Here is a 13,825-nt window from a genome sequence, read left to right on the forward strand (position 1 = left end):
GAGAGAAGGAGTGTGACTGTATGTTGTGATAGAGAGAGAAGGAGTATGACTGTATGTTGTGATATAGAGAGAAGGAGTGTGACTGTATGTTGTGAAAGAGAGGGAAGGAGTTTATATATATGTTGTGATAGAGAGGGAAGGAGTGTGACTGTATGTTGTGATATGGAGAGAAGGATTGTGCCTATATATTGTGATATAGAGAGAAGGAGTGTGACTGTATGTTGTGATATTGAGAGAAGGAGTGTGACTGTATGTTGTGATATAGAGAGCCGTGCCTCCGAGTGTGACTGTATGTTGTGATAGAGAGAGAAGGAGTGTGACTGTATGGTGTTGTATAGAGAGAAGGAATCTTTATGTTAGAGAGAAAAGGTAGTGTGATATAGAGAGTGTTTTATTTGTGTTGAATGTAGCAAGACCTTGTTGACAAAGTGCTTGAGCTGTTGGATAGTGTGATGGTCGTTACATCGAGAAAAGGAAGTGTAATTTGGTGTGTTGTCCAATAGAGTGAGGGAAATGACCTTGACAGGTGAAATGAAGCTTGTGTACAATGTTCATCTTATTACAAGAAATTTGTACAATGGTTACATTAGGGACATGCAAAACAAATATATGTCGTTTTTATTTGTGTTGAATGTAGCCAAGAAAGTTAAACAAACCTTGATGGCTGAAACACTGTTGCGCTGCACCGGCGTGCCGTGCCTCCAAACCAGTGATATATTATGTTTAACGACAATTTAACGAACCAAAAACACCAATCCGTTATCTGTAAACAATCTTTTGCCGACAGAAAACAAATATATCTCGTTTTTATTTGTGTTGAATGATGGTCTGTTTCCATAGAATATCTTCTTTTATAGAAAGTACACATTTCGCAAGCAAGGTCTTAAGCAATAATGATGGGATATTTCGAACAACTACATTGTAAGTATGACTGTTTCTCAAAATAATCCTCATCTTATTTCATTCTGACTAATTCTTTGTGTTTTCTCGGCAGTTTTTCGTCCCTTGAGTGGAGGTGTGGATATTCTGGTAGATAACAATCTTTGTGTTGATTCGGATTCCTTCCACTGTAACGAGGCTGGCACCGAATGTATCGACCAATCGCTTGTCTGCAACGGGGTCAGCGAATGTAGTACTGGGAAGGACGAGGCTGTCGACGTTTGTGGTGAGAGGGAACTTCCATTTATACTGTATTATCCTGACAATATAAGAAAAAATGCAAATACGATTTTAGCTTTTATCAAATGTAGATTCTTACTTATTCGTGATATTGCTGTTATCACACTTTATTTAGCTTGTAAAAACCTGGCCACTATCTACCATTTAGCCATGGTAACACGATTTCCAGATGGTAAGTACAATGCCCATTGTTTCTACCATGTTTATTATGACGTCACAATAGAGACAACAAAGAAAATAAATTTAATATATAAACTTTACAATTTCACAACAATTACGAACCAAGTTATTTCAACTTATACTAATCACCCTTGTTGGCCCGGATGTTAGCGCGTTCATTGTGGGAGGAAACCGGAGTACCCGGGGAAAACCCACGTGGTCGGGTAGATGACCCAATACCTGTTACATGTACATGCAATTTGATAATGACAAATTGCGAATTTTCGTAAAACATTTGATCATTCTATACAAAAAATCTTGAATCAATTTCAATTCCATAATCACGTAACTGTTTTCATGTTAATTTGCCAGCAACATTATAAAACGGTTTTTAAAAGTTAAGAATCGCTTTATAATATCTATTAAATGTAAATCTTGTGTTAACTCCACACTCTCTCTCTGTATCCTCGATACTCCAGGGGTTACAATCACTTTTTCTCTCTGTATCCTCGATACCCCAGGAGTTAAAATCACTTTCACTCTCTGTATCCTCGATACTCCAGGGGTTACAAACACTTACTTTTTCTCTCTACAATTACTTTTTCTCTCTGTATCCTCGATACTCCAGGGGTTACAATCACTCTCTTTCTGTATCCTCGATACTCTACGGGTTACAATCACTTTTTCTCTTTGTATCCTCGATACTCCATTGCTTACTATCACTTTCTCTCTCTGCATCCCAGGAAAGATCCTCGATACTCCAGGGGGTTACAATCACTTTCTCTCTCTGTATCCTCGATACTCCAGGGGGTTACAATCCACGGGTTACAATCTTTTCCTCTCTCTGTATCCTCGAAACTCCAGGGGTTACAATCACTTTCTCTCTCTTTATCTTCGATACTCCAGATGTTACGATCACTTTCTCTCCATGGGTTACAATCACTTTTTCTCTCTGTATCCTCGATACCCAAGGGATTACAATCACTGTCTCTCTCTGCCATCCTCGATACTCCAGGGGTTACAATCACTTTTCTCTCTGTATCCTCGATACTCCAGGGGTTACAATCACTTTCTCTCTCTGTATCCTCGATACTCCAGGGGTTACTCGATAATCATCACTTTTTCTCTGTATCCTCTCTCTCTGTATCCTCGATACTCCAGGGGTTACAATCACTTTTTCTCTCTGTATCCTCGATACTCCAGGGGTTACAATCACTTTTTCTCTCTGTATCCTCGATACTCCAGGGGTTACAATCACTTTTTCTCTTTGTATCCTCGATACTCCAGGAGTTACAATCACTTTTTCTCTTTGTATCCTCGATACTCCAGGGGTTACAATCACTTTTTCTCTCTGTATCCTCGATACTCCAGGGGTTACAATCACTTTTTCTCTCTGTATCCTCGATACTCCAGGGGTTACAATCACTTTTTCTCTATGTATCCTTGATACTCCAGGGGTTACAATCACTTATTCTCTTTGTATCCCCGATACTCCCGATGTTACGATCACTTTCACTCTCTGTATCCTCGAAATTCAAGGTATTACAATCACTTTCGCTCTCTGTATCCTCGATACTCCAGGGTTACGATACTTTTTCCTCTGTATCCTCGATACTCCAGTGGTTACAATCACTTTCTCTCTCTGTATCCTCGATACTCCAGGGGTTACAATCACTCTCTCTCTGTATCCTCGATACTCCAGGGGTTACAATCACTTTTTCTCTCTGTATCCTCGATACTCCAGGGGTTACAATCACTTTCTCTCTCTGTATACTCGATACTCCTGGGGTTACAATCACTTTCACTCTCTGTATCCTCGATACTCCAGGGGTTACAATCACTTTCACTCTCTGTATCCTCGATACTCCAGGGGTTACAATCACTTTTTCTCTCTGTATCCTCGATCTCAGGGGTTACAATCACTTTCTCTCTTTTTATCTTCGATACTCCAGATGTTACAATCACTTTCTCTCTCTGTATCCTCGATACTCCAGGGGTTACAATCACTTTCTCTCTCTGTATCCTCTCTCCAGGGGTTACAACCACTTTCTCTCTCTGTATCCTCGATAATCCAGGGGTTACAATCACTTTTTTATCTGTATCCTCGATACCCCAGGGGTTACAATCACTTTCTCTCTCTATATCCTCGATACTCCAGATGTTACGATCACTTTCTCTCTCTGTATCCTCGATACCCCAGGGGTTACAATCACTTTCTCTCTCTGTATCCTCGATACTCCAGGGGTTACAATCACTTTCTCTCTCTGTATCCTCGATACTCCAGTTGTTACAATCACTTTCTCTCTCTGTATCCTCGATACTCCAGGGGTTACAATCACTTTCTCTCTCTGTATCCTCGATACTCCAGGGGTTACAATCACTTTCACTCTCTGTATCCTCCATACTCCTGGGAATACAATCACTTTCTCTCTCTGTATACTCCACACTCCAGGGGTTACAATCTTTTCCTCTCTCTGTATCCTCGATACTCCTAGAGATACAATCACATTTTCTCTATGTATCCTTGATACTCCATGGGTTACAATCACCCTCTCTCTCTCTGTATCCTCGATACTCCAGGGGTTACAATCACTTTCTCTGTATCCTCGATACTCCAGGGGTTACAATCACTTTCTCTCTCTGTATCCTCGATACTCCAGGGGATACAATCACTTTTTCTCTCTGTATCCTCGATACTCCAGGGGTTACAATCACTTTCTCTCTTTTTATCTTCGATACTCCAGATGTTAGAATCACTTTCTCTCTCTGTATCCTCGATACTCCAGGGGTTACAATCACTTTTTCTCTCTGTATCCTCGAAACTCACGGGTGTACACGCGCGTATTCGGTTTGTATCCTCGATACTCCAGGGGTTACAATCACTTACAATCACTTTCTCAGCCTGTATCCTCTATACCCCAGGGGTTACAATCACTCTCTCTCTCTGTATCCTCGATACTCCAGGGGATACAATCACTTTTTCTCTCTGTATCCTCGATACTCCAGTGCTTACTATCACTTTCTTTCTCTGTATCCTCGATACTGCAGGGGATACAATCACTTTTTCTCTCTGTATCCTCGATACTCCAGGGGTTACAATCACTCTCTCTCTGTATCCTCGATACTCCAGAGGTTACAATCACTTTTTCTCTTTGTATCCTCGATACTCCAGGGGTTACAATCACTTTTTCTCTCTGTATCCTCAATACTCCAGGGGTTACAATCACTTTCTCTCTCTGTATCCTCGATACTCCAGGGGTTACAATCACATTCATTCTCTGTATCCTCGATACTCCAGGGGTTACAATCACTTTTTCTCTCTGTATCCTCGATACTCCAGGGGTTACAATCACTTTTTCTCTCTGTATCCTCGATACTCCATTGGGATACAATCACTTTTTCTCTCTGTATCCTCGATACTCCAGGGGTTACAATCACTTTTTCTCTCTGTATCCTCGATACTCCAGGGGTTACAATCACTTTTTCTCTCTGTATCCTCGATACTCCAGGGGTTACAATCACTTTTTCTCTGTGTATCCTCGATACTCCAAAGGATACAATCACTTTTTCTCTTTGTATCCTCGATACTCCAGGGGTTACAATCACTTTTTCTCTCTGTATCCTCGATACTCCAGGGGTTACAATCAATTTTTCTCTTTGTATCCTGGATACTCCAGGATTTACAATCACTTTCTCTCTCTGTATCCTCGATACTCCAGGGGTTACAATCACTTTCTCTCTTTTTATCTTCGATACTCCAGATGTTACAATCACTTTCTCTCTCTGTATCCTCGATACTCCAGGGGTTACAATCACTTTTTCTCTTTGTATCCTCGATACGCCAGGGGTTAAAATCACTTTTTCTCTCTGTATCCTCGATACTCCCGGGGTTACAATCACTTTTTCTCTCTATATCCTCGATACTTTAGAAGCTACAATCATTTTTTCTCTTTGTATCCTCGATACTACAGGGGTTACAATCATTTTCTCTCTCTGTATCCTCGATACTCCAGGGATTACAATCACTTTCTCTCTCTGTATCCTCCATACTCCAGGGATTACAAGCACTTTCTCTCTCTGTATCCTCCATACTCCAAGTGTTGCAATCACTCCATCCTCGATATTGCAGGGGATACAATCACTTTCTCTCTCTGTATCCTCGATACTCCAGGGGTTACAATCACTCTCTCTCTGTATCCTCGATACGCCAGGGGTTAAAATCACTTTTTCTCTCTGTATCCTCGATACTCCCGGGGTTACAATCACTTTTTCTCTCTATATCCTCGATACTCCAGAAGCTACAATCACTTTTTCTCTTTGTATCCTCGATACTACAGGGGTTACAATCACTCTCTCTCTGTATCCTCGATACTCCATGGGGATACAATCACTTTTTCTCTTTGTATCGATACTTTCTCTCTCTGTATCCTCGATATTACAGGGGATACAATCACTTTTTCTCTCTGTATCCTCGATACTCCAGCGGTTACAATCACTTTTTCTCTCTGTATCCTCGATACTCCAGGGGTTACAATTACTTTTTCTCTCTGTATCCTCGATACTCCAAGGGATACAATCACTTTTTCTCTTTGTATCCTCGATACTCCAGGGGTTACAATCACTTTTTCTCTCTGTATCCTCGATACTCCAGGGGTTACAATCACTCTCTTTCTGTATCCTCGATACTCCAGGGGTTACAATCACTTTTTCTCTCTGTATCCTCGATACTCCAGGGGTTACAATCACTTTCTCTCTCTGTGTCCTCGATACTCCAGGGGTTACAATCACTTTTTCTCTCTGTATCCTCCATACTCCTGGGATTACAATCACTTTCTCTCTCTGTATACTCCATACTCCAGCGGTTACAATCTTTTCATCTCTCTGTATCCTCGATATTGCAGGGGATACAATCACTTTTTCTCTCTGTATCCTCGATACCCAAGGGGTTACAATCACTGTCTCCTTTCCAGAGTTTACAATCACTTTTTCTCTCTCCTCGTATCACTCTTTTCTCTCTCTCTCTATCCTCGATACTCCAGGGGTTACAATCACTTTCTCTCTCTGTGTCCTCGATACTCCAGGGGTTACAATCACTTTCTCTCTCATTATCTTCGATACTCTCTCTGTTTCGATGACTTTTTCTCTTCCGTTCACAATCACTTTTTCTCTCTGTATCCTCGATACTCCAGGGGTTATAATCACTTTTTCTCTCTGTATCCTCGATACTCCAGGGGTTACAATCACTTTCTCTCTCTGTATCCTCGATACTCCAGGGGTTACAATCACTTTTTCTCTCTGTATCCTCGATACTCCAGGGGTTACAATCACTTTCTCTCTTTGTATCTTCGATACTCCAGATGTTACAATCACTTTCTCTCTCTGTATCCTCGGTAGTCCAGGGGTTACAATCACTTTTACTCTCTGTACCATCCTCGATACTCCTATTGGTTACAATCACTTTTTCTCTCTGTATCCTCGATACTCCAGGGGTTACAATCACTTTTCTCTCTCTCTGTATCTCTCTGTATACTCCAGGGGTTAAAATCACTTTTTCTCTCTGTATCCTCGATACTCCAGGGGTTACAATCACTTTTTCTCTCTGTATCACTTTCACTTTCTCTCTGTATCCTCGATACTCCAGGGGTTACAATCACTTTCTCTCTCTCTATCCTCGATACTACAGGGGTTACAATCATTTTCTCTCTCTGTATCCTCGATACTCCAGGGATTACAATCACTTTCTCTCTCTGTATCCTCGATACTCCAGTGGTTACAAGGACTTACTCTCTCCGTTCCTTTGGAACCGTCCTCGATACTCCAGGTTTACTATCACTTTCTCTCTCTGTATCCTCGATACTCCAGGGGTTACAATCACTTTTCACTCTCTGTATCCTCGATACTCCAGGGGTTACAATCACTATTTCTCTCTGTATCCTCGATACTCCAGGGGTTACAATCACTTTTTCTCTTTGTATCCTCGATACTCCAGGGGATACAATCACTTACTCTCTCTGTATCCTCGATACTCCAGGGGTTACGATCACTTTCTCTCTATGTATCCTTGATACTCCAGGGGTTACAATCACTTATTCTCTTTGTATCCCCGATACTCCCGATGTTACGATCACTTTCACTCTCTGTATCCTCGATCACTTTTTCTCTTTGTATCCTCGATACTCCAGGGGTTACAATCACTCTCTCTCTCTGTATCCTCGATACTCCAGGGGATACAATCACTTTTTCTCTTTGTATCCTCGATACTCCAGGGGATACAATCACTCTCTCTCTCTCTGTATCCTCGATACTCCAGGTGTTACAATTACTTCCTCTCTCTGTATCCTCGATACTCCAGGGGTTACAATCACTTTTTCTCTCTGTATCCTCGATACTCCAGGGGTTACAATCACTTTTTCTCTCTGTATCCTCGATAATCCATTGGGATACAATCACTTTCTCTCTTTGTATCCTCGATACTCCAGTGCTTACTATCACTTTCTCTCTCTCTCCACGATACTCCAAAGGATACATGCACTGTGTCTCTCTCTGTATCCTCGATACTCCAGGGGTTACAATCACTACAATTCTCTCTCTGTATCCTCGATACTCCAGGGTTACAATCACTTTCTCTCTGTATCCTCGATACTCCAGGGGTTACAATCACTTTCTCTCTCTGTATCCTCGATACTCCAGGGGTTACAATCACTATCACTCTATTCCACCCTGTGTATTGTTGTGTTTAGTCTGATCTTCTTTCTCTACACCCCCGGTACCATCCTCGATACTCCAGGGGATACAATCACTTTTTCTCTCTGTATCCTCGATACCCCAGCGGTTACAATCACTTTCTCTGCCTGTATCCTCGATACCCCACGAGTTAAAATCACTTTCACTCTCTGTATCCTCGATATTGCAGGGGTTACAATCACTTTTTCTCTCTGTATCCTCGATACTCCAGAGGTTATAATCACTCTCTCTCTGTATCCTCGATACTCCAGGGGTTACAATCACTTTTTCTCTCTGTATCCTCGATACTCCAGGGGTTACAATCACTTTTTCTCTCTGTATCCTCGATACTCCAGGGGTTACAATCACTCTCTCTCTGTATCCTCGATACTCCAGGGGTTAAAATCACTTTTTCTCTCTGTATCCTCGATACTCCAGGGGTTACAATCACTTTTTCTCTCTGTATCCTCCATACTCCTGGGATTACAATCACTTTCTCTCTCGGTATACTCCATACTCCACGGGTTACAATCACTTTCTCTCTTTTTATCTTCGATACTCCAGATGTTACAATCACTTTCTCTCTCTGTATCCTCGATATTCCAGGGGTTACAATCACTTTTCTCTGTATCGTCGATACCCAAGGAGTTACAATCACTGTCACTCTCTGTATCCTCGATACTCCAGGGGTAACGATCAATTTCTCTCTCTGTATCCTCGATACTCCAGGGGTTACAATCACTTTCTCTCTCTGTATCCTCGATACTCCAGTTGTTACAATCACTTTCTCTCTCTGTATCCTCGATACTCCAGGGGTTACAATCACTCTCTCTCTCTGTATCCTCGATACTCCAGGGGTTACAATCACTTTTTCTCTCTGTGTATCCTCGATACTCCAGGGATTACTATCACTGTCGCTCTCAACACCCCTGGTACCATCCTCGATACTCCAGGGGTTACCATCACTGTCGTTCTCTACACCCCCGGTACCATCCTCGATACTCCAGGGGTTACCATCACTATCACTCTCTACACCCCCGGTACTCCAGGGGTTACAATCACTTTTTCTCTCTGTATCCTCGATACTCCAGGGGTTACAATCACTTTTTCTCTCTGTATCCTCGATACTCCAGGGGTTACAATCACTCTTCTCTCTCAGGGGTTACAATCACTTTCTCTCTCTCGATACTCCAGGGGTTACAATCACTCTCTCTCTGTATCCTCGATACTCCAGGGGATACAATCACTTTTTCTCTTTGTATCCTCGATACTCCAGGGGTTACAATCACTTTTTCTCTCTGTATCCTCGATACTCCAGGGGTTACAATCACTTTTTCTCTTTGTATCCTCGATACTCCATTGCTTACTATCACTTTCTCTCTCCCTGTATCCTCCATACTCCTTGGATTACAATCACTTTCTCTCTCTGTATCCTCGATATTGCAGGGGATACAATCACTTTTTCTCTCTGTATCCTCGATACCCCAGCGGTTACAATCACTTTCTCTGTATCCTCTAGGGGATACAATCACTTTTTCTCTCTGTATCCTCGATACTCCAGGGGTTACAATCACTCTCTCTCTGTATCCTCGATACTCCAGAGGTTACAATCACTTTTTCTCTTTGTATACTCGATACTCCAAGGGTTACAATCACTCTCTCTCTCTGTATCCTCGATACTCCAGGGGATACAATCACTTTCGCGCTCTTTACCCCTGGAACCATCCTCGATACTCCAGGGGTTACAATCACTGTCTCCCTCTACACTCCTTGAACTATCCTCGATACTCCAGGGGTTACAATCACTTTCTCTCTCTGTATCCTTCGGTTACAATCACTTTCTCTCTCCAGGGGTTACAATCACTCTCTCTCTGTATCCTCGATACTCCAGGGGATATAATCACTTTTTCTCTCTGTATCCTCGATACCCCAGCGGTTACAATCACTTTCTCTGCCTGTATCCTCGATACCCCAGAGGTTACAATCACTCTCTCTCTGTATCCTCGATACTCCAGGGGATATAATCACTTTTTCTCTCTGTATCCTCGATACCCCAGCGGTTACAATCACTTTTTCTCTCTGTATCCTCGATACTCCAGGGGTTACAATCACTTTTTCTCTCTGTATCCTCGATACTCCAGGGGTTACAATCACTTTTTCTCTTTGTATCCTCGATACTCCAGGGGTTACAATCACTTTTTCTCTCTGTATCCTCGATACTCCAGGGGTTACAATCACTTTTTCTCTGGATGGAGTCCGTTTTTATCTCTCATTCAATTTGCATGCAAATTGAGAAGGAATATAATCTGACAGTCGTTTGCTGATTATATTCACATATCAGATAACATGTAGAATTATCATTGTGTCCATTAGATCCTGTTATAAAGATGGAGAGCTCCTTGAAAATCCTATCCATTTGAATGATTGATAACATGCGCTTTCTGGCATTGTGTGTAAATTCAAAGTGGTTGAAATCCAACAAAATCTAAAAACTGCAAATGTGATGGCCATGAACAGCTGGTCGCCGGAAATTTCATCGCTACACGGAAAGAAAACTTCAGATAGGTTGATTGAATATAAAATATCTTACCATCAAAATATTTTCTCCGAGCTTTCATTTGGAAATTAAAACATACTTAAAAGTCTTAAATGATTCAAATGAATTTCACAAACATTTGTATTAATGGTTTAAAGTACATATTGTTAAAAACTTGTTACAAAAATACAATTGTAACAAGCTGAGGTGAGAACATATCTGATTTCATATTTACCTGATACCCAGGATAAGACTCGGGAACCATCGTCACATTCCGTAACTGAGAAATTCATCGTCTCTTACACGGAAGGTATCAAAGGATTTCCGATTGGCAAGACACTGATGATATGTGTACTTCCTCGTCTGAGTACAGCATTCAGGGACGTTCAGTGCGTAATACTGTGTTCTACGTCCCTGCTCAATTCCAGCTGTATTGCTTGGATAAAATTTTTGCGATGTTTGTCTGTATATATCTGAATGCTTATGAAATTTCTTTTACAAAACTGTATAAACAATTGAGGGGAAGCCATGAAACAAGCATTTGAAAACGCTAAGGAAGTGTATTTTTCTATATCATAATGTTATGATGTGTGTTGTCTCTGGCTACATGCAAAGCGTTGACATGACATACACTGTAGAGCGACATGACGGCGACATGACGCCATAGCATTATGATCTACAATACATCTACACTCCTGTGAATCCAGATTAAGTTAATCGGAGACCAGAATGCCAGATGTGGTATAAACATTATAGTTGTTTAATTTTGTTTGTGATAGGGTGTCTCGAGGGGGAATTCCAGTGTAATAAGACGGTGTGTGTAGACATCATCAGGCGGTGTGATCGTCATCGTGACTGTGACGATGGCAAAGACGAGGAAGATTGTGGTACGTTAATAGTATCTAAATATCTTACAATATAGAGGCCCGATAAAGAAAAAATGTACATCAAAACGTGTAATGCTATCATAGTGTTGGACTGATTTGGTTAATAAAATTTAAAAAAGGACATAATCCAAAACAAAATTGTCCCTTATTATCTATGTACTTTTTTGTTTGTAATGTATTATGCGTTTCAAAATCTGCGAATTTCTTCAAATAATTGATTTTAATTAGTTACTGTCATCGTTTAATATTTCAAATAAGATTTGTTTGTGGGTACATATGTTATATATATAAATGTGTATTCCCCTGGAAAATTCCATTATACCTCAGTATGGATTATTTAAAGCAACTCGACTGGCATTTAATAAAACTTTGTAACAAAGTTTCCTTTCGTATGAAAAGTTAAGCTATTCATAATCATTTCATTTAGTACAACTTTGTAACAAAGTTTCCTTTCTTTTGAAAAGTTAAGTTATTCTTTATCAATTCGAAAACGTTTATGTGTGTTTAATCAATATTTTATTAACAAAAAATTACGCTGGACAGCTTACTATAGTCTGTTTCACAGATGTGTCGTTTCTGGTTGTTGATCAGTAATACCTAGGAGACTTATGCTCTGTTTGTGTCCAAGTTATTGCGATTAGGAACTCTTTCAGAATGGAGGCGATTTTCGACATGTCACGCGACAGAAACTGGGGCAAATATCAAACTACAGATTATTTCTGTTCAAGAATCATATTGTCTTCGTTTGCATCCAAATTTGGATGGAAAAGTTTATATAAATGGGGATTTAAGCAAGTGGTCCATAATTAACGGGGTATAAAGCACATAATAACGAAGTGACGAATATTTGATCAAGTGTCTCTTTGAATTCTTCCATATTACTATACTCTTTGATTGAAAAGATGTATTTATGTACAAGTTAAACAGTTTTCGGACCCCCCCCCCCCCCCCCCCCCCCCCCCCCCCCGAAATCTCGCGGTAAGTTGCCTAGAACTAACTTTTTGCCTTTATATCTGTGTCATACTTGATGACTGCATTGTGCTGACATATTTGGAGATAAATCTCTTGCGTGTTACATATACCGCCTTTGTGCCTATACTTATATAATTGTTCAAATGTTGTCCACTTTTTCTTATTTTTGGCAATGTTCGTATTCAGCTGTTTGTAACAAAATTAGACAAGACAAAAGCACAGCATTAGATTCCTTATGTCAAATCCAGTTACCGGAAATGTGACCCAGGGACTGAAATCATAGAAATATGAAAAAGAAATGGTTGACTGAGGAACCATTTCCGTAGCAATTATCAAAGATTTAACCGTCGTGATCCTTCATATGGCGGCTATGTAAGGACAGTCGAGGACACCCTTGTAGATTCCAAACGAGGCGATAGAGGAGACGCTGTTTCCGATATCAGCCCATGTTGAGGAAAAAGCTTTAGTTTATCAATATTAAAGTATGAAATCGTAGGTTTGTGTTATAATTTTCCTTTTACTCAACGGGCAGGCACACCTGCTGATTTGCCAGGCCTAGAAAATGGTAAGGAGGGATAGGGATGCAGGTGCATTCAGAAACAAAACCTATGGGTTTATCTTAACACTATGGAATCTTTTCCTGAACAAATCTTGTTATACATCTTGTCTTCTTATATTATAATAAAAAATGCACACAAAGTAGCAGATTTACATCCATTAATGTATAACGTGTTATTGATGCTAGGGATCAAAATATTGAAATACATTTCGATTTCAATAAGAATAGTTTGATCTGATAATAATTCCATTTTACAGAAACGTACACGTGTCCAACATCCCATAACAAGTGTAAAAACAGCTATTGTTACCCGCAAGATGGCCATTGTAACTTTGAGAACGACTGTGGAGACAACTCGGACGAAGTAGAGTGTGGTAGGTAACCTGATAATGTTATGAGTTTACGGCTATATTTGAAAGGAGAATGAGATTTGATGTTTAGGAATATTTTGGAGACAATAAAACTTAAGACCGATAGAATTACATGTAATGTAATGTGTAAGTAGACTGGAAAATACCACATCAATATATATTGATAACTTCATCAAACCGTGTAATTTTACCCTTAGAAGGGAAACACGAACTGGGCCACCACTCACAGGTCTGAAAATGGCACAAAAGGGTCTTCTGTACCGTACTTCAGTAACTAGTCCCTTACTGACAGGTGAAGCATCTAGGAAATGAATGAACGAATCCTATTTAAAATAACATTTCTTAATTACGAATATTTATATATACTTAATTGTTAAAGTGTTTCTAAAGTTGAATACGATAAGGTCGAATCAGGCCTTTACTGACCCTACCTCTCTGA

At 40.4% G+C, this 13,825-nt stretch overlaps 1 protein-coding gene across 1 annotated transcript in view; it reads left to right on the top strand.

Annotated features, from left to right (window-relative positions):
• Positions 1-513: 513 nt before the first annotated feature.
• The window catches only part of LOC132556088 (G-protein coupled receptor GRL101-like), a 116,520-nt gene continuing 103,208 nt past the window's right edge, over positions 514-13,825 (top strand). Inside the window, exons 1-4 of the mRNA XM_060220476.1 lie at positions 514-526; positions 995-1,165; positions 11,377-11,484; positions 13,273-13,389. Of these exons, the coding sequence (XP_060076459.1) occupies positions 514-526; positions 995-1,165; positions 11,377-11,484; positions 13,273-13,389 (409 nt within the window). The remainder of the gene's footprint in view (positions 527-994; positions 1,166-11,376; positions 11,485-13,272; positions 13,390-13,825) is intronic.

Source organism: Ylistrum balloti, unplaced genomic scaffold (genome assembly GCF_031769215.1).
Source record: "Ylistrum balloti isolate Yb309-2 unplaced genomic scaffold, AGI_CSIRO_Ybal_v1 Utg370544, whole genome shotgun sequence".
In the NCBI taxonomy this organism is placed as follows: domain Eukaryota; kingdom Metazoa; phylum Mollusca; class Bivalvia; order Pectinida; family Pectinidae; genus Ylistrum; species Ylistrum balloti.